Source organism: Arvicola amphibius, chromosome 1 (genome assembly GCF_903992535.2).
Source record: "Arvicola amphibius chromosome 1, mArvAmp1.2, whole genome shotgun sequence".
NCBI classification, from domain to species: Eukaryota; Metazoa; Chordata; class Mammalia; order Rodentia; family Cricetidae; genus Arvicola; species Arvicola amphibius.
This window is the reverse complement of record NC_052047.1, coordinates 69,880,549-69,903,520: the sequence shown is the minus strand read 5'-3', so window position 1 is coordinate 69,903,520 and position 22,972 is coordinate 69,880,549. Positions and strand designations below refer to the sequence as shown.

The 22,972-nt window shown below is 46.5% G+C and overlaps 1 protein-coding gene across 3 annotated transcripts in view; it reads left to right on the top strand.

Moving 5' to 3' along the window:
- The window catches only part of LOC119814336 (up-regulator of cell proliferation), a 30,576-nt gene extending 15,560 nt beyond the window's left edge, over positions 1-15,016 (top strand). For 2 of the 3 annotated variants that reach the window (XM_038329937.2, XM_038329926.2), the window contains exons 2-6: positions 2,198-2,224; positions 2,793-2,863; positions 6,923-6,973; positions 7,416-7,454; positions 11,749-15,016. In XM_038329937.2, the coding sequence (XP_038185865.1) occupies positions 2,198-2,224; positions 2,793-2,863; positions 6,923-6,973; positions 7,416-7,454; positions 11,749-14,333 (2,773 nt within the window). In that variant the 3' untranslated portion in view covers positions 14,334-15,016. The remainder of the gene's footprint in view (positions 1-2,197; positions 2,225-2,792; positions 2,864-6,922; positions 6,974-7,415; positions 7,455-11,748) is intronic. The other variant, XM_038329947.2, reaches the window with a different exon arrangement.
- Positions 15,017-22,972: the final 7,956 nt, after the last annotated feature.

The window sequence follows — 22,972 nt, the reverse complement described above, 5'->3', positions numbered from 1 at the left end:
AATCACTGAGCCATCTCTCAGCTCTGTCATTTTACTGATTATATTTTATTCTTTTCCTGGTCATGTTATTCCAGTTTTGGTCAGTGGGAATCCCTTGAATGTAGTCGGAAGCTGTTTGTTCGTTCCTGGCTGCCCAGACTCGAAATAATCACACAGAAACCATATTATTTGAAATACTGTTTGGCCAATAGCTTAACTGTACTTCTAGCTAACTCATATCTTAGATCAACCCATTTCTATTAATGTGTATCAACACACAGTCGTGATCTACCGACAAAGTTTTGGAGGGCTCCAAAGGAGGTGTCTGTCTCCAGCGGCAGCTACATGGCTTCTCACTTGACTCCGGCTACTCTATATATATCTCTCCAAGCCTGGCTGTATTCTGTTAAGCCATTGGCCAAAAGCAGCTTCTTTATTAACCAATAAAAGCAATACACATACAGGACTTCCCACACCACTTGAGCAGCTGCATAAATTCAGAGACATCCCTAAGACTTTGTAGAGTTTCTGTTCATCCACACCTAAATGATTGGGTCCTCTTCTCTCCCTCAGTCAAGGTGTTAGCGAGCATCTCCAAGAAGTCCTGAGTTCTCGTGTGAGAAGTGAAGGATGACATGTTCATAGCTCTGCTCTGTCTGTGCTTGCTGACTCTCAGCAGAGACAGGAAACGCACATGTATAAATGGACATACATGGACATAGGCGTGTGCACACATCTGAGTATGGATGCCCAGTATTCATATTCATTTGTTCATCTTCAGTCAGAACCTTTACCCTCAGGTTTGCTTGTTCCCACTTTTCTTCTTCCTCCCCCTCCTCCTCCTCCTCCTCTTCCTCCTCTTCCTCCTCTTCCTCCTTCTCTTCCTCCTCTTCTTCCTCCTCCTCATCTTCCTCTTCCTCTTCTCCCCCCCCCCTCCTCTATCTCTCTTTTGTTGTTGTTTTCTTCTTCTAGGTTTTTCTGTGTAGCCCTGACTGTCCTGAAATCCGTTCTGTAGACCGGGCTGGCCTCAAACTCAGATCCACCTGCTTCTGCGTCTGTGTCCGTGCTGCCCCCCTTTAATCCCAGCTGGGATTAAAGGTGTGTACCACCACCGCCTGGCTGCTTGCTCTCTTTTATAAAAAATTGTGGGTGTGCATGCATGTATGCACTTGTGTTTATATGTGTGTGCATGTATGCATGTACGTGTGCATGTCAAGTGTACATGTGTGCTCATGGGTGTGTGTTATGTATATATGTGTGTATGTATGTAAGGCACTCTTATGTGCACATGTGGAAGTCAGAGGACAGCTTTTCAGGAGTCTGCTTTCCTCTTCCATCTTGTTTTTGAGATGGAGTCTTTCCTCTGCTGTTGCTGTCCTTTTTGATACCGTAGACTGGCTGGCCTGTTCTCCCATCTCTGCCTTCAGTCTCACCTCTTGCCAGAGGAATTCTGGGGTCTAGGGGTGCTGCTGCATCTAGCTGCTTACATGGGTTATTAGGGTGGAACTCAGGTGTCAGATTTGTCAGCAAGTCCTTTTGCCTGCTGAACTGTCTCTGGCTCATGTTTGCTGTTTCTATGCTACACCTAAAATGATTTAAAATTTTTATTTTTGAATACAGGGTCCATCTTTGTAGCCTTGTTTGGGCTTGGAACTTGCAATTGTCCTACCTCAGCTTCTGTAGTGTTGGGTAGGGGTGTTAATAGGTTAGTGGTAGAGCATTTAACATGTGGGTAGCCCTGGATTTGTACCTCAGCCACACACATGCACAGAATGAAAACAAACAAAAATGATCACCCTTTCCTGCCTACACTGTTTGTTTGTTTGAGAAAGGGTCTTGCTGTGTTAACCAGGCTGGCCTTGAAACTGAGATACTCCTCTTCAGCCCCTTGAGTGCCGGGTTCCAGTGTGTGCTACCACAGAGCTCTACACTATAGACATTTTTGGATGATCATTTCTAGATCTCTCTCTCTAAACGTCCATAATTTAATCATCTTTATATTACATTATCCTGTAACTTATTCCCTACTAACTGGCATGCCTTTAGTGTTTTTCCATAATAGTTCGCCTAAAGTTGCTCTTCTCACAAAAAGAAGCCTATAGACTCTTGTGTGCTGATTGCAGAACAGGACTGTGATTCTGTTGCTGGGCTTTGATAGCTTTTGCTATAAAATGAACACATGAACATCTTTGTAACTAAGTCTTCATTTTTCCCTTAGGATAGAAGTGGAATTACTGGTCAAAGGGTATGTATGTTTTTAAGTCTTTCCGAGTGGCCAGCAGCTCTGGTGGTATTTACAGGCTAGTGTGTCTCCATTAGACAGTATGTTGGAGTCATAGAGAGTACTTCAAAAGCAGAGATGCCCAGGACCAGCTCCCAGAGGGTCTTATTTCATGGATCTGTGATGGATCCAGAATTTATAGCTTTAAAAGATTTTATTCTTACATGTGTATGTGTGGGTGCTGGGAACTGAATTCAGGTCCTGCAGAAGGGTAATATGTGTTCTTCACCACTGAGTCATTTCAACAGCCGGAGTTAGAGTTCTTTTTTTTTTGGTTTTTTTGAGACAGGGTTTCTCTGTGGCTTTGGAGCCTGTCCTGGAACTAGCTCTTGTAGACCAGGCTGGTCTCGAACTCACAGAGATCCGCCTGCCTCTGCCTCCTGAGTGCTGGGATTAAAGGCGTGCGCCACCACCGCCCGGCTAGTTAGAGTTCTTAAAAGCTCTCCAAAAGTTATTTATATGCAGCAAATTTGATTAGGTGAAAGTGGTAGCGTATTATTTTATTGATTATTTTCTTCTGAAAAATTTTCAGGCGTTCAGATCTGGGAGAAGTGGCCCCAGAAGTAAAACCTTCAGACAGCCAAACATCCGTGGCAATTGCAGGTAAACCAGACTTGACCCATTCTGAAATAGCGAGGCTTCTTCTGTCTGTTGGGATTTTGGAGTCTGCACTCGTCCTGGGCTGGGTTACTCTGGACTCGCAAACAAACTCAAGCCTTCGTTTCTCTCTGTAGAAAAGATTCCATCTTAAGATGTTCAAATCTTTGCATACTTCATTGGCATTATTGTTTTTTTTTTCTTATAAAGCTATAAGTTGTGCAAATACTAGACCTTTACTGGAGACACAGGTACATAATATGTAAATATTTTGTCCCATTGTGTTTACCACCCACTGTGTGTATGTCTGTGTGTTGTGTGTTTTGTTGTTGTTGTTTTTGCTGCTAGGACTCAAACCCAGGGCCTCAAAGTACAGAGTACTGTACCGTTGAGTACATTCCCAGCTTCTGCTTTTTTCAAGACAGAGTTTCTCTGTATAGCTCTGGCCATCCTGGAACTCACTCTGTACACCAGGCTGGCCTTGAACTCACAGAGATTTGTCTGCCCCTGCTGGGATTAAAGGCGTGTGCCACCGCCGCCGCCACCACCACCAGGCTTTCACCTATCATCTCTCTCTCTCCTATCTATCTAGCGAGGAGAAGCAGCTCTCGAGAGTATAGTTCGCAAAAGGTACAACTAGAACCCGTAAAGAAGAAAAGGAAAGAGAGAAAAGAGAAAGAAAAAACAACCCGCAAAGACTCCCCCTCCCCCCATCCCCCATCCCCTCTCCCCCTCCTCCCCTCTCCCCTCTCCCCTCTCCCCTCTCCCCTCTCCCCTTTCCCGTCTCCCCTCTCCCCTCTCTTCAGGTTCTCACTAAATAGCTCTGACTGACTTGGAACTTACTTTGTAGACCAGACTGGCCTCAGACTCACAGAGATCTATCTGCTTTTGCTTCTGAGTACTGGAACTAAAGGTGTAGCCACAATGCTTGTCTGTTTTCACTTAATCGATATTTTTCTTAGATGCACAATGTTTTTACTTATCTTTTGCTTTTGTCAACTGCCTCTTTAGTATCATATCTAAGAATCCAGCATGAAGTCCAAGGTTACAAAGATTTACTCACATGTCTTCAAAGAGTTTAATGATTTTGGGGGGTGGGGTAGGGTTCAAGACAGGGTTTCTCTGTGTAGTTCTGATATCCAGGAATTTGCTCTGTCGACCAGGCTGGCCTTGAACTCAGTGATCCACCTGCTTCTGCCTCAGTGCTGGGATTAAAGGCTAGTGCCACCACCACCTGGCTTTGAGTTTCATGATAACAATATGGTTATATTGTTTATCCATTTTAAGTTAATTTGTTGTGTATGGTGTATGAGCTTTATTCTAACCAGTATTAGCAGCCTTGAGGTGTCACATGGTAGATGTTTACTTACTGCTCAGTAACAAATATCCTATGTCTTGATGGAAAATTAGCAAGCATGTGTTAGGTACTGTAATAATCGGGAGAGAAGGATCACTTTGTTTCAGTGAGAATGCTTTAATACTCCACTGTCGAGGCTTATGTTGGGGGACCAGCCCCCCAAACCTCTCAGGATTTAGAAAGAAAGCTATAGCAGGTGAAAACTGACTAAAAAGGCCTGAGGGTAAATAAATTAACTCACATATGTTCTATTTATTTTTCCTGTTCTCCCTCCAATGCTTTCTCCAGTGCCCTCTCAGTGTTCCCTTTCAATGTTTCTTCTCAATGTTCCTCCCAATCCCAACCGTTTCCAGTTTATATATCCACACAGACATAGTTAACAATTCTCTGGTAAATAATAGTGATGCTAAGTATGCATTTCTTAGAGCTAGCAAGATGGATGAAGTAGGCGCCAGTGTCTTACTACTGTCTCAGAGGGGGCGTGGCTATAGATACCTCCCCTGTAGATACTGGGAGGATTAAGTCAGTACAGAATCCTAAGATGGGAAAAGGGGTTTTGTGTACTAACTGGCTAGGCTAGAAGTCTGTGATTAATAATTGTAGGGAAGAACGGCGCAGTGCTGTTGCACTTTTTGAGCACTTCTGTTTCAGTGGTGGCTGGGAACACAGTATATGTGGTAACCGTGGCAACCAGCATAAGCTGCAGAAGGAAAGCAGATGGCGCTTTGCCTGCTGGGGCCAACAGGGTGCTGTGGGGGTGCTGTATCCTCTGGCACCCAGGTGAGAAGGAATTCCTTCCTCTGGGACTGGTTTAACGATCTAAGCTTTTTTCCTGTATTTCTAGGGGTAAAGGCACAAACAGTTAATTTTCTAGACTAAGATCTTGCATCAGTGAAATCGAGTTGGAAGTAAGTATAGAATATTAATAGCTTGTTATGGTAGAGCAAAGACCAGTAGGTTATACTCTCCTGAGTTGGCTGTTGGAGATTTTAGGGCCGTCCAGACCTATCAGTAAAGGTAGATGTGCTCAATGCCTGTTCCGTTGAGGTTCCCATGCGGTCCAGAGCAGAGGTCCCTTCCTTGTCAGAAGTGCAGTCAATGAGGTTTGGTTGAGTGAATGCTTTCACACCAGGGCCCCGTCCAATTGCCAGTACAGGAAAAGTCATGTCTAAGGAATGATTTATACACTGCTGGGATGTTTTGGGATGGGTCCCACTATGGAAAGGAGGAAGACTATGGCTTCACAAGATGTTTACAGAATTGACAAATTCCGTCAAAAGATGGGTGTTCCCGAAGCTCTGCAGATCGGGTTTCTCATGGGAATACACTCCCGTGAGTCTGTCTAGTGGTCTGCTAGCTGTGCTGTTACTGTGCCATGCTTGTGGCTCACAGCGCTCCACTTTCAGTTCCTCCACCTGGGCTTGGGACATTTCTTACAGGATGTGAGTTCCGTGGTAGAGGCTGGGCCATGCTCTGCCCTTGTGCCCTCAGACCTGCTATGTCAGGCTTACCCTGAGTCACAGTCATACCCCTCTTCGCCTTTTTGTTTTTATTAAAACATAGTTTGTTAAATTGCAAATATTGGTCTGAAACTCAGTGTAATCCAATTACTCCTTTAACTTGCTACTTTCCCGAGGGGCAGCCTAGGATTACAGACATGCGCCACCAGGCCAGTCTCATAGTGCTGTACAGCTGTAACCCAGCACTCAGGAGCCAGAAGCAAATGGATCTCTGTGAGTTTGAGGCCAACTTTACCTCACAGCAAGTTCCAGGACATCCAGAGCTACATAGAGACCCTGTCTCAAAACAACAACAGCAACGACAACAACAACAATCACAACAACAACAACAAAAAACCCAAAACCAAAACAAAACCAAAAGCATCAAAACCAAAATTATATGTTTATTTTGCCTGCATTTACGTACACTATGTGTGTGCAGTGCCCACAGAGGCCAAAGGAGGTTATTGTTTTCCTGGAACTGGGGTCACAGACAGTTATGAACCACCTTGTAGGAATTGAACCTTGGCCCTCTCTGCAAGAGCATCAAGTGTTTAACCTCTGAGCTGTCTCCCCAACCCCTATACTTGGCTATTTTTTTCTTCTCTAGTTATTTTTTCTCTTCACACTACATTTTGAATTCTTTGGGAAAAATTATTTTCTAGACTCTTATTTTCACTTTGAGTAAGTATGTTTTTAATTTCTGAACACTGTGATTTGATTCTTGAGTCCTTTTGTGTTTTTATTCAAATCATCCTGCTTCCAATAGCCACCTCCCTTTATTTCTCTCTTTTTCCAGAAAAATTATCAAAAGAGACAGTTTAAAATGTTAGATTTATCCCAGCAATTTAGAGGCAGAGGCAAGTAGCTCTCTGTGAGTTTGAGGCCAGCCTGATCTACAGGACAGGTAGTGCTATGCACTACCTCAAAACACAAAACCCTCAAAAACACAAAAATCAAAAAGGTTTATCTATTAATTATGGGGAGATCATAAGGTTGATTAAAAAAACATATTAGAGCTGTAGCTTTATTTCCAGTCTTTGTTTCTGTTGAAGCTTGGCTTATTCCAGCCTAACCTGTAGACACTTCTGCCCCTGAGTATTTGAGGAACGCTTACTGTGGTCCCAACAGCCGGCAGAGGCTCTGCAGACTTCTTGGTAGAAAGGCTCTGTTGCTGGTGGAGTGAACGTCTGTGCCCTTTCTTTCCAGATGTGGAATGGAGAGGAATGGAAGGAGATGACTGCGGGCTCCACTCCGGAGGTAGAGACTGTGGGTCAGGACAGACTGGGCGGGGAGGTGAGGGTGTGGGTGTGAGTGAGTGAAGCTGGGACGCGATGGCTTATGTGCTTTATGTGCTTGTGATCTCTAGGAATTGCAGTTTTGGTTTTTAAAAAAGAGGGTTTAGAGCCGGGCGGTGGTGGCGCACGCCTTTAATCCCAGCACTCAGGAGGCAGAGGCAGGCTGATCTCTGTGAGTTCGAGACCAGCCTGGTCTACAAGAGCTAGTTCCAGGACAGGCTCTAAAAAAGCTGCAGAGAAACCCTGTCTCGAAAAACCAAAAATAAATAAATAAATAAAAATAAAAAAAAAATAAAAAAGAGGGTTTGGATTTGTTTCCCTTAATTTACTTTCTGTCAGTCTATTTGACATTAATTTCAGATTATTAGATTAACCCCTTTATTTCCCTTTCCTTTTTCTCATAGATGGTGCAAACGAGGCTCAGGACAGTGACTTCCCAACAGGTATACATTTTCTCCTTCTTTTTCAGCTTTCCATTCTATTGGAGGAGGGCACCCTATAGGTGGCTAATTCTTAAACTTGTCTGTATCAAATCAATTTGGGTATTTGACTCTAGACCTTTCTTTCTATCACCCCTTTATGAACTATTAGTAATGTTGCTAAAAACCAAACCAGTGGGAACTTACTATAGAGTAACCAGTAATTCCTTTAACTTATTTATACTGTCATCATGAGTTACTGTCTTTGTGAGTGGAGGCTTCCTCATGTATCTTATTTTTAGCAAGTTTCTGAAGTGATTCTAATGTCCAGTTATCAAAATTTAGGAACTCTAGCAATAGCTTCATTTGCATATTGCAAACTTGGGCCCAGAGTTGCTGAATGGTCTCCTAAGGGTATGGGTACATGTGTAGAATGAGTTTATTTTTTTGTGGTTTTTCCCAAGTTGCTTTGATGATCATGCTGTTTAAGCAACAATGGTTGTTGTGTGTGCCTGGCTTCATTTGGGCATAACAGGGAAACCTGAGTAATAACTATGTAGATTTTCGGCCAAAGCAAAGTATTCCTGTGTAGTTTTTCTGTTTTTATTTATTTTTATAATTATATTTATTTTGGGCTGGAGAAATGACTCAGTGGTTAAGAGCACTACATGTTGCTCTTACAGAGGACCTGGGTTTGGTTTATAGCACTAACTTGTTGGCTAATAGCTCTCTGTTACTCCAGTTCCAGAAGGATCTGATGCCCTCTTCTGGCCTTTTTGGGTACTGCATGCACATAATATACAGTCAAAATACACATATACATAAAAGAAAAATAAATCTTTTTTAAAATTAAAATTTGAGGATCTGTTTTCTCCTTCTGCCATGTGGATACCAGGGACCAAACTCAGGTCAACAGGCTTGGAGGCAAGTGGTTTATCTACTGAACCATATTACCAGGCTAGTTGTTCTGTTTCTAAAACAAATTTACAGTATCTACCCCCTTCCCCCGTAACTTCTCAAGTGATCCTTCAATCATATTGCTGTAGAACTCAGAGCCCTGAGCTGGCAAGATGGCTCAGAGGTAAAAGTGATAGCTACCAAGCCTGATGACCAAAGTTGGATCCCCAGGACTCCTACGGGTTTTTCTCTCACCTCTAGACATGTGCCATAGCTCACCTCTGCAAATAAGTTTAGAAGTCTGAGCCCTAAAACCAATGTTATTGGACACTTTGGTGTTATATGCCTCTAGTCGCAAGGTAGATGCAGAAAGATTGAATCTATTCACAGGTTTGAGAGAAGGCAGGGGAACACCAGCCCCTCCTTCCCACTTTCTTCGTTAAAGAATAAGAAAAAAAGCTAGGAATATAGCTCAATGGTGAAATACTGCCTAGCATGTTGGTTCCATTTCAGTACTGCAAAATAAATAAATACATATATAAATAAATAAGTGAACCACTTACATTGGGTATGAACATTGGTAAGTTGCCAGGCCAAGATCTGGATACAGTTAGAAATTTTATGATCATGAACTTATAAAGTTTGCATTATACAGGGTGACATTGAGTGTCTACCAGGCCTCAGTCGACACTAGGTGTCTTATTGTCACTGCATTGGTCAGGGTTCTCTAGAGCAGCAGAACTTACAGAATGAAGCTTTATATGAAGAAAGGGGATTTATTAGAATGGCTTGTAGGCTGTGGTCCAGCTAGTCCAACAGTGGCTGCCTATGAACAGAAGGTCCAAAGATTGACCAGTAGTTGGTCAATCCATAAGGCTGGATGTCTCAGTTAGTCTTCAGTATATGCCAGAATCCCAAAGAAGTAATTCTAATGCAAGTGAGGAAATGGACTTGCTAGTAGGGTGAGAACAAGCAGGCAAACAGCAAAAACTTCCTCCTTTCGTGTCCCTATATAGGCTTCCAGCAGAAGGTTTGGTCTAGATTGGAGGTGGGTCTTCCCACTGTAAGAGATCTGGATTAAAGGTGTGTCTTACCACCTCAAACTCAAAGATCCAGATTAGAAGTGGATCTTCCCATTTAAAATTAAGCAAAAATTCTTTCAGGTGTGCCCTCCATTTTTTGGTTTTAGTTAAATTTCAGATGTAGTTAAGTTGACAACCAAAATATCCTTCACAGTCACCAAAACCCAAGTAATTATACAGGGAGTGATAGTTTATACATATACTCCTAACAGTTTTGAGGCTAGAATGTGTAGATGGAGTTTATGTCCTGCCCAGTCCCACAGCCATTCAGTCCCAAAGAAACAACACATAGGCTTATATTAATTATAAACTGTTTGACTTATTAGCTCAGGCTTATTATTAATTAGCTCTTACAACTTAACCCATAATTCTAGACAGGCAGTGGTGGTGCACGCCTTTGATCCCAGCACTTGAGAGGCACTGACAAGCAGATCTCTATGAGTTTGAGAACAGCCAGGTCTATAAGAGCTAGTTCCGGGACAGGCTCCAAAGCTATAGAAAAACCCTGTCTTGAAAAACCAAAACCAACCAACCAAACAAACAAATAAATAAATTAACCTGTAACTCTTACCTATGTTTAGCCATGTGGCTTGGTACCTTTTCTCAGTAAAGCATTCTCATCTTGCTTCCTCTGCGTCTGGGTGGTGACTGCATCTCTGCCTTTTCTCTTCCCAGAATTCTCTTAGTCTGGTTTCCTCGCCTATACTTCCTGCCTGGCTACTGGCCAATCAGTGTTTTATTAAACCAATATTAGTGATAAATCTTTACGGTGTACAAAAGCTTTATCCCACAGCAAGCATGAATTACATAATGAGACTGTCTTAGAATATCAATGCTCATTGGGTGTGGTGCTGTGTACGTCTAATCCCAGTGCTCAAGTGGATGTATAATTTTGAGACCATCCTGGTTTGCATAGATTAAGGTTAGTTAGGGCTACGTAGTGAGGTCCAGGAGAGCTAGGACTACATAGAACAACTTTTTTGAAAGCAAAAATAAAATAAGAATAAGAATTTAAATATATATATATATTATATATATATGTTTATATATCTTGATGTATGAGTAAAGTTGGAGATGTAACTTAATGGTAGAGCATTTGCCTGGCATGCAGAAGGCTCCCCATCTTCAGCACCACAAAAATCTGAAATCATAACACAAATCAGAACCTGGCATTACTGGTCTTGAGTTTGTAAAAGGGTGCTGAGCAATGGTTGCTGTTTTCCTTTTAATAGTCTCTAGTTTATTAACAAAGATTAAACAAACAAAAAAAAAAACAAGAAAGCATTTACCAAACAACCCATAGTGTGATTAGAGGTTGTGCTCTCATGGGTATTTCCTGGTGACATGTCTTGAGGCGGGCTTTTGTTGTGTATCCTGTGCTGGTCTTGAATTTGCATCAGTCCTGCTGTTTGAGCTTCTGGAGTTCCAGGCGTGTTCCACCATGCCCCCAGATTCCTGACTGGGCTCGAGCATGGGGTAGATACCCTTGTAGCTGGTCTGAGGACTGAGAAGTGGAGCTTAGCACCTAAGTAACATGTCTGTTCATTCTAACTACTTAGGTTTGAGCTCAGAATTAAATGTTACAGACACCTAGAAAAACTAAGAGTCACTGCATTAATATGACCTCTCGAGTCTTAAATGTAACTCCTCAGTTTACTGGCTTGCCCTCCCTCCCTCCCTCCCTCCCTCCCTCCTCCCTCCCTCCCTCCCTCCCTATCCTACCTCCTTATCCTCTCTGTTTCTTTATTTTTTTTTCTCTCTCTTTTCTTTTCTTTAAGATAGGGTATTTCTGTGTGACCATGGCTGGCCTGGAATGCTCTGTGAAGACCAGGTTAGCCTGGAATTAGTAGGAGATGTACCTGCCTCTGCTTCCCTGGTACTAGAATTAAAGGCATGAATCAGCATGCCTGGCTGTAGATTCGTTTTAGTTATGAGTCTGGGTGTATGGATGTGGATGTCGGTGCCTGCAGAGGCTGCAGGATCTCTGGAGTTGGAGTCACGAGTAGGTGAGCTACCGGAAAAGGGTCCTGAGAAACGAACTCTAGTCTTGTGCTCTGCTCTGGAAGAGCAGTATGTGCTTCTAACCACGGAGTCGTCTTGCCCGCCCATCTTCCTTCCTACAGTTAGTGTCTGACATGCTTTAGTCAGGCGGCACAGTTGATAGAGGGTTTTACTTTCTACTCCTCTTAGCTCAACCCAGAAAATCCTGGGCCCCTTGGGCCTGCATCCTGTTCTGAAAAATGTCCTCTCCAACTCCTTCCTGCTAGGCTTTTCTCCAGCTCTACCTTGGTCCTGACTTGAAAATGAAGGCTAAACATTTTTATTTCTTTTCCCTTCAGTGGAGAGAAGCAGGCTTCAGGAAATGCTGTCCTTGTTGGGACTGGAGACATACCAGGCCCAGAAGCTCACCCTGCAGGACTCCCTGCAAATCAGTTCTGACAGCATGAAGAACTGGGCTCCTCGGGTTCCCAGGGACCTCCCCTGGCACTTCCTCAGGAAGCTGCAGGCCCTTCATTCTGAAGCCAGGAGCACCACTATGGTGCTGGACATGCCTCCAGATGCCTGGCCTGCAGAGAAAGAGAGCCAGATGGAGGAGGAAATGATCTACTGGGACCCAGCTGAGGACATTGCTGCTGATGACATCTACTCCTTTTCTGAGCTGCCCGTGCCTGACACACCTGTGAACCCCCTGGACCTTCTTTGTGCCCTCCTGCTGTCTTCAGACACCTTTCTGCAGCAGGAGGTCCTGCTGAAGATGTCCCTCTGCCAGTTTGCACTCCCACTTGTATTGCCTGATTCAGAAAACCACTACCACACTTTTCTCCTCTGGGCCCTGCGGGGCGTTGTGCGGACGTGCTGTTTCCAGCCCCCACGGGGCCTTGGGAGTTTTCGAGAAGACAGTGTGGTCCTGTCCAGGGTGCCCACCTTTGCCTTTGTGCGCATGGATGTCAGCAGCAACTCCAAGTCCCAACTGCTCAATGCCATCCTCAGCCCGGCCCGCCGGCAGTGGGACTGCTTCTGGCATCGGGACCTCAATTTAGGCACCAATCCTCGAGAGATTGCGGATGGGTTGGTAGAAATCTCCTGGTTTTTCCCCAGTGGTAAGGAGGACCTGGATGTTTTCCCAGAGCCCATGGCCTTTCTGAACTTGAGAGGTGACATTGGGTCTCACTGGCTACAGTTCAAGCTCTTGACAGAAGTCTCCTCTGCTGTGTTTATTTTGACTGACAACATCAGTAAGAAGGAATACAAACTGCTGTACTCCATGAAGGAGTCAACTACAAAGTACTACTTCATTCTGAGTCCCTACCGAGGGAAACGGAACACAAACCTGCGCTTCTTGAACAGGCTGATTCCCGTGTTGAAGATAGACCACTCTCATGTCCTCGTGAAGGTCAGCAGCACCGACAACGAGAGCTTTGTGAGGCGGATCCGAGCAATTATATGCAGTGTGGCACACTCTCCCTGCAGGAGGCTGTCTGTGGAGGACATGGCACACGCAGCACGGAAGTTAGGCCTCAGAGTTGATGAGGACTTTGAGGAGTGTCAGAAGGCGAAGGAGCGGATGGAGAAGATTATCAGGAAGATCAAGGATGTGGATGCCTACAAGAGAGACGAGCTGAGGCTGCAGGGAGACCCTGCAAGGAAGGCAGCCCAAGTCGAAAGGGAGTTCTGCCAGCTCCAGTGGGTCTCGGAGCCCCTAGAGAAGCACCGGGCTGAGCTGAGACGGCGGGTCCTGGAGCTCCGCGTGCAGCAGAATGGCCAGGAGCCCACCTCAGGGGTGCAGGAGTTCATTCTGGGGATAAGCAGCCCCTCCCTGGGTGAGAGGCAGTACTTCCTGAGGTGGATGGAGTGGGGGCTAGCTCGACTAGGCTCGCCACGGCCAAGACAGCCTCCAGAGACGCTTCTCACCCTGAGACCAAAACTTGGTGGGGCCTCAGACTTGAATGAGCCCTTCTGGCCTGAGCCCTTGGGAGTGGAGCACTTCCTGCGGGAGATGGGGCAGTTCTATGAGGCCGAGAGCTGCCTGGTGGAAGCAGGGAGGCTGCCTGCTGGCCAGAGGCGCTTTGCCCACTTCCCAGGCCTGGCTGTGGAACTGCTGCTGGGTGGGCTGCCGCTGGAGCTGGTCGATGGGGCCACCCTGAGCATCCCTGTTCGCTGGGTCACTGGGCTTCTCAAGGAGCTGCATGTCCGCCTAGACAGGAGATCGCGACTAGTGGTTCTCTCTGCTCTGGGGGTGCCGGGCACAGGGAAATCTACACTCCTTAACACCATGTTTGGCCTGCGGTTTGCCACAGCGAGGAGTTGCAGTCCCCGGGGATCCTTCATGCAGCTCCTCCCTGTAGCTGAGGGCTTCAGCCAGGACTTAGGCTGTGACCACATCCTGGTGATAGACTCTGGGGGTTTGATCAGCGGGGCCTTGCCTTCTGCTGGAGACAGGTTTGAACTGGAGGCTTCCTTGGCCACACTGCTAATGGGGCTAAGCAATGTCACTGTGGTCAGTTTAGCTGAAATGAAGGACATTCCACCAGCTATTCTTCATGCTTTTCTAAGGCTAGAAAAAACAGGGCTCATGCCCAACTATCAGTTTGTCTACCAGAACCTTCATGACCTCTCTGTCCCCAGCCCCAAGCTGAGAGACAGGAGGCAGCTCCTGGATCCGCCCAGCGAACTGGGCAGGGCTGCTACCCACGTGGAGAAGCAGGGTAGCAACTTCCGGACACTGGCAGGCCTGGCAGAGAGGCAGCATGTCTGGCACATCCCAGCCCTGTGGCATGGAGCACCACCCATGGCCGCTGTGAGCCTGGGCTACAGTGAGGCCATTTTTGAACTGAAGCGGTGCCTGCTGGAAAATATCAGGAATGGCTTGTCCAGTCAAAACCAGAACATCCAGCAGCTCATCGAGCTGCTGCGGAGGCTGTGAATGTCGTGAGGGTAGGGCCTCCTGCTGTGGCCTGTTGGGCTGTGTTTGGCACCTGAGGGTTGGCTGGTGCTTGCTGCACCTGAGAAGGAAGACAGGAGTTAAGGGCCTCTTCACAGTATTAAGAAGCAGTCTCAGACTGGCTCAGAAATATTGAGAATAGAGGCCCAGGGCGGGGTGATCCAAGCAGTGGCGTTCTCTGTCCCTAACCCATGTCGAGGGTCCTGGAAGTTGGCCTTCTGGGTAGCTGCTCCTTCACTGGTCCCTGGAATTGGGGAACAGCTCCCTTAGTCACAGCAGGTGCTGGCAGACAGGGATGTTGCGGGTTGTTCTGAAGAAGCAAAAGAGGCTTTGCTTCCATTCAGTCCACCGGTCCTTTGTGGACCAGCCTTCAAGGTTTCGGTGATGTGGCACCGAAGTGCAAGGCACTGCCATGGCACTGAGCTTACGTACTGGTGTGTGAAGCGCTCCCTGACCCTGGCCCAGGAAGTGTTCGTCAGTCACCCATTTGTGCTCCAGCACTTTGTCACACATTCTCCTCAACACTTCATGGCACATTGTCACTTGTGTGTTTACTGTCTGCCCCTCGACTGTGAGCTGCTTGAGGGCAGGACCTAAGCACCATACAGCTCTGGGTCCCTAGGACCTGGCACACATAGGCGCTTAATAAATGTTTGTTGAACTAATGAGTTGAATGAATGCTCCAATGACAGGAGTGTGTAGGTTTTGCCTCTCTGTGCCTTCCCTGTCCTTGTGCTCAGGACAACCTTTCTCTGAGGAGGGTCTGGAGCAGGCTGTTGCCTGGGGATGATGCTGTCATAGTGACTTTTCAGCACTTTAGTCCCTGCCCCATGTGCGGTTGACAGTAGGAAGTCCCAGACTGCCGTCCCTGCGTGGCAGACATGAGTAGAGAGGACCTGCTTGCTGTGCATTTAAACCTTCCCCCAGCATTCTGACCTCTCTCCTCAGCGAAGTAGCCACCCTGTGAGGGCCGGCCCGGAGCTCGTCCTGATTCTTCAGCTGGAATCAGCCGCTGCTCCACTGAGTTTCAGAGCCCCACTCCCCACAGCTCAGGCCTAGGAGCTTCTGATTAACTGTGCCTTGCTGCCGAGGCTTTGGGATTTCCTCTTTCTTGTCAGAAGTCAGGCAATGGCCAGAGAGCCTCCCCCGTGTCTTGTCCCTTGATCCCTTGGTGGGTCTGGACATGCGGGCAGAAGGAAGCGGTCCTGAACCGTGGCAAACTGCTGTCAGACCAGGTTAGGAAAAGGGGACTCTGGCTCTCAGGCCTCGAAACTTTGACCTGCCCAGAGCGTTAAGATGACCGTACTGTGCTGATTCAGTTGTAAGTAACCTTTCTTTACCTTGAGATTCACTTCCGCCAGCTGGGCGTGGTGGTGCACACTTTTAATACCAGTACTTAGGAGGCAGAAGCAGGTGGATCTCTGTGTGTTTGAGGCCAGCCTGGTCTACAGAGCTAATTCCAGGACAGCCAGGGCTACAAACAAACAAAATCCAACCAGTAAGCAACAATAAAAACAACTAAAACACCGCCCCCCCCCCCCACCAGATCTACAGAAACTTCCCTGGCACCTTCCTGCACTGCAGAAATTTCACCCAGCGAATATTCCTAGCTCCAAATTTACACTTAAGCACAGAAAATAGCTCTCAGAATCATTGCGTACAGAGGGCCTGTGAGTAGCTCAGTGGGCACAAGCACTTGCGGCAAAGCATGGAAACTGGAATTCAATCCCTGGAACTCACATAAAACTGAAAGGAGAGAACCCACTCCATAAAGTTGTCCCCTGACCTCCAAACATGCCATGCCATGCCACCTCCCCTGATATACATATCACGCATGCTAATAACAAAGCTAGGGCATTCACCTTCAGAGTCCCACTCTTTCTTGTCTTTCTTTTTTCAAGACAGGGTTTCTCTGTAGCTTTGGAGCCTGTCCTGGATCTAGCTCTTGTAGACCAAACTGGCCTCAAACTCACAAAGATCCGCCTGCCTCTGCCTCCCGAGTGCTGGGATCAAAGGTGTGCGCCACCACTGTCGAGTCAGAGTCCCACACTTAGAAGTTCAAAGTTGTTGAATATCAACCAGTATCCTTAAAGATGTTGTCATATTGTTCCTAAAATCTGAGACAAGGAAGTGAGGATTTATGACAGTTGAGAAAAAGATTCTTTAGCTGGGTTATTGGTGCATAGCTGTGATGCCAGTGTTTGAGAGATGAGGATTTTCAAAGCCCAGGGTCAGTCTGGGTTATACAGCAAGACCCCCATCTCCAAGGATATAAAGGTGTATACAGCAAGACCCCCCCACCTTCAGGAACATAAAAGGTGTGTTTTACATGAAGTCTGTCCATAGCCCAGAAATAAAATTCAATCTGGATTCCTAATATATATATACATACACATATATACATATATATGTGTATATATATATATATGTAGAGAGTTTTTAGTTTTATAACTTTCATTAGAGTTTCAAAGGGATAGGGTATGGGGTTACATATCTGTATTCTGAGCATTTGGGAAACTGAGGAAAGAGGATAGTTCAAGACCAGCTTGGGCCACATGGTGAGACCCTGTCTAAAAGTACCTTGACCACTCAAGAGGCAGAGGCAGGTAAATCCCTGTAAGTCCAAGGTCAGTCTGGTCTACATCGTGAGCTCTGGACCCTGTCTCAAAACAAACCAAAAGGCTAGATAACATTAAACTTATTAATGAAGTTACTCCATATATCATCAGGACCCATCTGCTTTATGTATCAAACCTGGACAACAAACTAGTTTTGGTGAGACATTCTGGAGGCTCCCCTGCAAGCAGGACATGTTAGAAGAATTCTGTGACGTTAGTCAAGCCGGGACCATGGGAACAGAAGAGGTCAGCCTGAGCTGGGTGACTTTCAGGAAGTCAATTTCCCACTCACCATGCCTATTTGAAGGGCTAACATTTCTAGCCCAACCTAGGAGAGAATTTCAGCTGGACCCCGTGTAATTTCCAGGACTTGGGCAGTGGGCTGTTTAGCCTTCCTAAGTGCCCTTGGCTCCGATGTCAGGGGAGAGCATTCTTGGGGCTCTGGAGCTGACGTTAAGTGTGGTGTATGCTAAGCCACACACTTAGCCCGGTTTCTCCGTGCCTCCACAGGAAGAATGAGGTAGAAGGCTGCACAGACTTCTGTGGTGCTGCTTCCTGCTTTAGCTTGTGGGCTTCAGTGGTTGACTTCTCAGGAAAAGTGCCGGGTTCTTGTTTACTGACTGGGTAAGAGGAATTACCAGGAAGCAGGTTTACAAAGTGAGCGTTGGCCCCTCTGAATTGATTTCACTAAGTGGTAAAGAACACCAAAGGCTGGATTGCATGGTGCGTTTGGGAGGCCAAGGTGAAATGACCATGAACTAGAGACCAGATCGAGCTCCAGGGGAAAGTGAGAAAAACACCTTTCTAGACTCTCGTGACTCCTTGTGTTCTTGGCTGGATTGTTGCTCTTGCACAAAGTCGCCCCCATAGCTCAGCCTTTGAACACTATTGCTTACGCAGGGACAGACATCATTTTTAAGACGTCTGGACCGAGCTAGGGCCTTCCTCCACCCGGTAGACTGGGCAGGAAAGTGCCACGGTCTTTCCCTAGAAAAGTGCAGATAGCGGTTTGGGGCATCCTCCCCAAAGATGAGTTAAGACACTAGTTCATGGGCTGGAGAGATGGCCCTGTGGTCGGGAGTGCTTGCTGCTGCAGAGAATCCGGATTCTGTTCCCGCACTTACATGGTGGCTCATAACTGATGGATGCCCTTTTCTGGCCTCCCACGCAGCACCAGGCACAAATACATGCGTGCAGGCAATAATCACACACATAATAATCATCATCCCAAACTAGCTCACAACTCCACTGCAAACTGTAATCTCTGAGGGGATTTCAAAAAGCACATGCACCTGCTCTCTCATGGAGATGAGGCTGGTTGGGCTCTGTCTTCTGAGCGCATAGGCTGCTGGTTGTCATGCGAAGAACAAGAACTCATCAGAGAAAGCAATGCATCCCTCCAACTTGGCCTTGAGCCTGGAGGGGTATTGTGGCCATTCATGTGGGGATCACTCCTAACTGAGGCTGCTCCATACCCAGCAGCCCCTCACCTAGCCCCAAAGACTGGGGTCACCCCTTCATACTAGTATGGTTCTGAATTTTCACCATACCAAAAGTGGTTCAGGAACTCCAGATACAGAAAGAGCACAGGTTCTGAACAAGGCCTGCACCCGGCTACTGTGTGAATCTGGAGCCTCCAGTGTCTCATCTGTAAAGCCTGGAGATACTTCAGCATGATGTCTGGGAGGACAGGGTTCATTAACACAAGTGCATGCTGTAGAAGAAATATCTCCCTTAGAAAGTCCCCGCCTGGAGCTGGGGAGATGGCTCAGCTCTTAAGTGCACTTTCTTCTCTCCCAGAGGCCCTGCACTCACATCATCTATACCAGGCAGCTCACAAGTCCCTAAGTCCAGGGGATCCTACACGCTCTTCTGGCTTCCACGGCACCTGCACATATGGGACATACACTCACAGACAGCACACACAAATGTTAAAAATGAAATTTCCACTGGTTGGGCTGGGGAAATGGCCCAGGAGGTAAAGTGTTGGTTGTGCATGAGGATCAGAACTGGGAGACCTAAAATCCTCAGAAAAGCTTGTCATCCCATTGCTTAAGGGAGGGAGGCGGGCCTGGCCCGGTGATGCATGATGCAGAGGCAGATTGCTTCTGTAGGCCAGTTAGAGCTTCACGTCTCATACAACAACAAGACAAAAGGAAAAGACAGGAGCCTTGGAGCAAGCCGCCAACTAGACTAGCTGAATTGGTGAGGTCTGCAGAGGCTCTGTGAGAGCCCGTGCTTCAGATAATACAGTGAGGAGTGACGGAGGAAGCCGCCCCAGCATGCTGGTGTCTTGGAGGGACACAGAAGCCAAGCAGTCTCAATGCCCTGCTCATGTAGCTAGCCCCACCTGCTGCCACCTGAGTGGAGTTTATGACTTCACTTTTATGAGACTCAAGGCTCTGTTCTTTCTCTTCTTCAAAGGCCAAAGAAAACAAAAACAAAAGAAACCAAGGCTCAACCAGCCAGCCAGACTCAGGACACTTAACATCTCTGTGGGAATATGGTATTAGTTTTCATGTTTTCTATTTTTTAATTTTTCTCTTATGCGCATCGAGGTTTGCCTGCATGTATGTCTGTGTGAAGGTGTCAGATCCTCTGGAGGTGGAGTTACACAGTTGTGAGCTGCCATATGGGTGCTGGGAATTGAGCCCAGGTCCTCCGAAGAGCAGCCAGAGCTCTTAACTCCTGCGCCATTTCTCCAACACCCCTCCTGCATTTTTTTTCAAGTGCTGGGGAGGGAGCCCAAAGCCTTGCACATGTGCTGTAGCACTGAGATCCACCCCCAGCCCACAGTAACCATTACTGACCCCATTTTATACACGAGGAAGCTTGGACAGAGGTAGGTTGTCCTTGCTCGTGTTATACAGCAAGGAAGTGGATTCAAGTTTGGATCTGGGCAGTTCAGATGCTGGATACCATCTCTTATTCCATGCTGGAGCAAATTTATATAATTTGTCAAACTATAAAATCATCACACTTTATGCAAACTTTAAAAAGGAAAACATCTTAGAATTATTTAGAAAAAAAGATTTTACATTTGCAAGTGACTGGATCTGGAAAAAGGCCACGCCCCTGTAAGTCCATTATCCAGTATCTGAAACAGCTGGAGGCTGCAGTCTGAAAAACATAAGAATAAAATACTCCCAGTGAGGTCCAGATGAAGGACCCAGATTCAGTGGTCAAAGAAATTTTAACCCTCAAAACACAGACGGGAGCCCAATAGACTGGTCGCTCTGCCTCTGCCTCGGTCGCGGGCACTAACCATCTGACTATTTCCCACCCCCGAGGGCCAATCTTTTTCCCTCAGGAAACACTGTGTGTGAACCCCACCAGTTGACCCAGGCATATCCCAAACAGCCAAATGTTGGCAGTTTCACATAGTTCAGGTGGACAGAACCAATTCCAGCTGCCGGTCATTAAATGCTCTCTTCTGTTTATACATGACAATAGCCTTAAACTCAAAGCAGTCCTGCTTCAGCCTCCCAAGTGCTGGGATTATAGGAGTAAGCCATTATGCCTGACTATTAAAAACCTTCCTCATCCTAACAGCTCAAAGAAGTGGTTATTTTTTAAATTTTTATTTATATATGTGTGCATGTATGTGCATGTGTGTGCATGCTAACTCAAGGGGTATGTGGAGCTTTGTGGGGTAGTGTCTTAGTTTCTGTTCTATTACTGTGAAGAGACATCATGACAAAGGCAACTCTTACAAAAGAAAGCACTTAATTGGGGGCTGGCTTACAGTTTCAGAGTCATTTATCATCATGGTGATGGCAACACACAGGCAGACAGGTACAGGCACTGTGCTGGAGAAGTAGCTAAGAACTTACATCTGATCCCCAAGTTGTGGGCTGGGGTGGGAGCTGGTTGGGCTTTTGAAACCTCTAAGCCCACTCCTAGTGACACAATGAGGCCACACCTTTTAATCCTTCCCCAACAATTCCACTCCCTGGTGGTTAGAGCCGAATGGGGCCATTCTCATTCATACCACCACAGGGAGGTCCTCCGGTCCTTCCACATTTACAAGGGCTCTGGGGATAGAACTCAGGGCAACAGGCTTGGGCAGCTCGTGCCTTATCAGCCGAGCCGTCTCACTAGCCCTTACGAGTGAGATGTTCCATTTCTACGTAAGGGAACCAGGGTGAACTGTACAAATGTAACATGTCTGCCTTTTGGTGAGCGCAAAGTCAAAAAAATATAGCCAAGATAAAAGAGTAGAGAAAGATTTATTATTACCTGTGGCCAGACAAGGTGGTACATACCTCAGGAGTTGGATGGCAGAGGCAAGAAGATCAGGAACTCAAGGTTAGCTTCTGGAACACACTGAGTTCCGGACAAGTATGGGCTACAGGAGACCATGTCTTGAAAAACATTGTCTACCTGCGAGAAGCAAGGTAGCATCAGAGTTATTTCCAAAGCAGTGCCCTTCCTGAACAGGGAAGGAGTGAGGATTTTACCCAGAGAACCTATACATGTTGTTATAGGAGTTAGCTTAGCCGTAAGTACAACCAGGGGAGTGCATTCCCGATCATGCTCTTTTAGTTTAGTTTTGAGACAGGGTCTTTCTGATGTGGGAGAGTCTTCTGTTTGTGTTGATTTCATTCGTTAATAAAGAAACTGCCTTGGCCCATTTAATAGGCCAGCCCTTAGGTGGGTGGAGTAGACAGAACAGGAAGAAGGAAGTAAGGTAGATGGCTCAGACAATCGTCATGCCTCTCCTCTCCAAGATGGACGCAGGTTAAGATCTCTCCTGGTAAGCCACCTCTCGTGGTGCTACACAGATTATTAAATATGGGTTAGTCAAAATGTGAGAGTTAGCCAATAAGAGGCTGAAACTAATGGGCCAGGCAGTGTTTAAATGAATACAGTTTCCGTGTAATTATTTCGGGTGGAAAGCTAGCCGGGTGGCGGGACACAGCCCTGCCACTCTATCTACATCTTTCTATGTAGCCCTGGTGGCCTGGAACTCCATATGTAGACCCACCTTGAACTCCTTATGAATTCATCGGCTTCTGCCTTCCAAGTCAAGATTAAAAGTGCTCATGACCACTCCCATTTTAAAGTCCTGGTTTAAGAAGGAAAAACAGTAGACGTTTATTTGGGTATCATGGCGCATAAACTTAAAAATGTAAAGTTTTAGATAAGAGTGATTCATGCACGCTTGGTCCATTTCCTGAACATTTATCTGAAATAAAGGAAAGGGTGCTTTTTTTTTCTTATTTTAGACAGGATTTCTCTCTGTAGATCAGACTGACCTCCAACTCAGAGATTTGCTGGCTTCTGCCTCTTGAGTGCTGGGATTAAAGGCATATATCACTAAACCCTGCTGAAAGGATGCCTTGAAGGTGCTGTTTAAAAGGAGTTTGCTTCTGAAGGCGCCTGCCCTTCTTAGTAGATTTTGTTATATGACAGTGAGACAGCAGAGTCCATCCATGTACTTACTTTAGAACAGTGAGTTCTAAAATAAAACATCCACGGTGCTAACCCCCCCCCCCCCTTTAATAATTTCTGGATACCAATTACATCGGCACCGCTCTAGCTTGAGCATTAGCTGGCTCTGCCACATCCTCATAAATCTCCTTGCCCTTTAAAAACTGTCTTGCTTGTCTGGCTCTGCCGCTGAGACGCACCCTCAATATAATGCCTCTCTTTCCTTCACTTTGAAAGATTAGGAGTCAGCCCAGTAACCTCTTCTCTGGGATCTGCTCAGGCGAAGGCCAACGACTGTATACCCAGGCCAAGGGAGGCTAATGTTGGGGTTACAGGCAAAAACGTTGGCTCGGGTGGGAGCGCGGAAAGGCTGGATCGAAGCTTCGCCTATCACCTGCTCCTTAAGGGTAGAAAGTTCACGTTTCATAAGCATCAAATTCTATAGCGGGTGGCACCCCGACCCGCCCACGCCACGCCCTCTCCTACGCCACGCCTCGCTCCGTCCCTTGTCCGGGTTCCTCCTATTGGTTCTTGCCCCGGGGCACCTCCTTCCCGCGGCTGCGCGTTGGC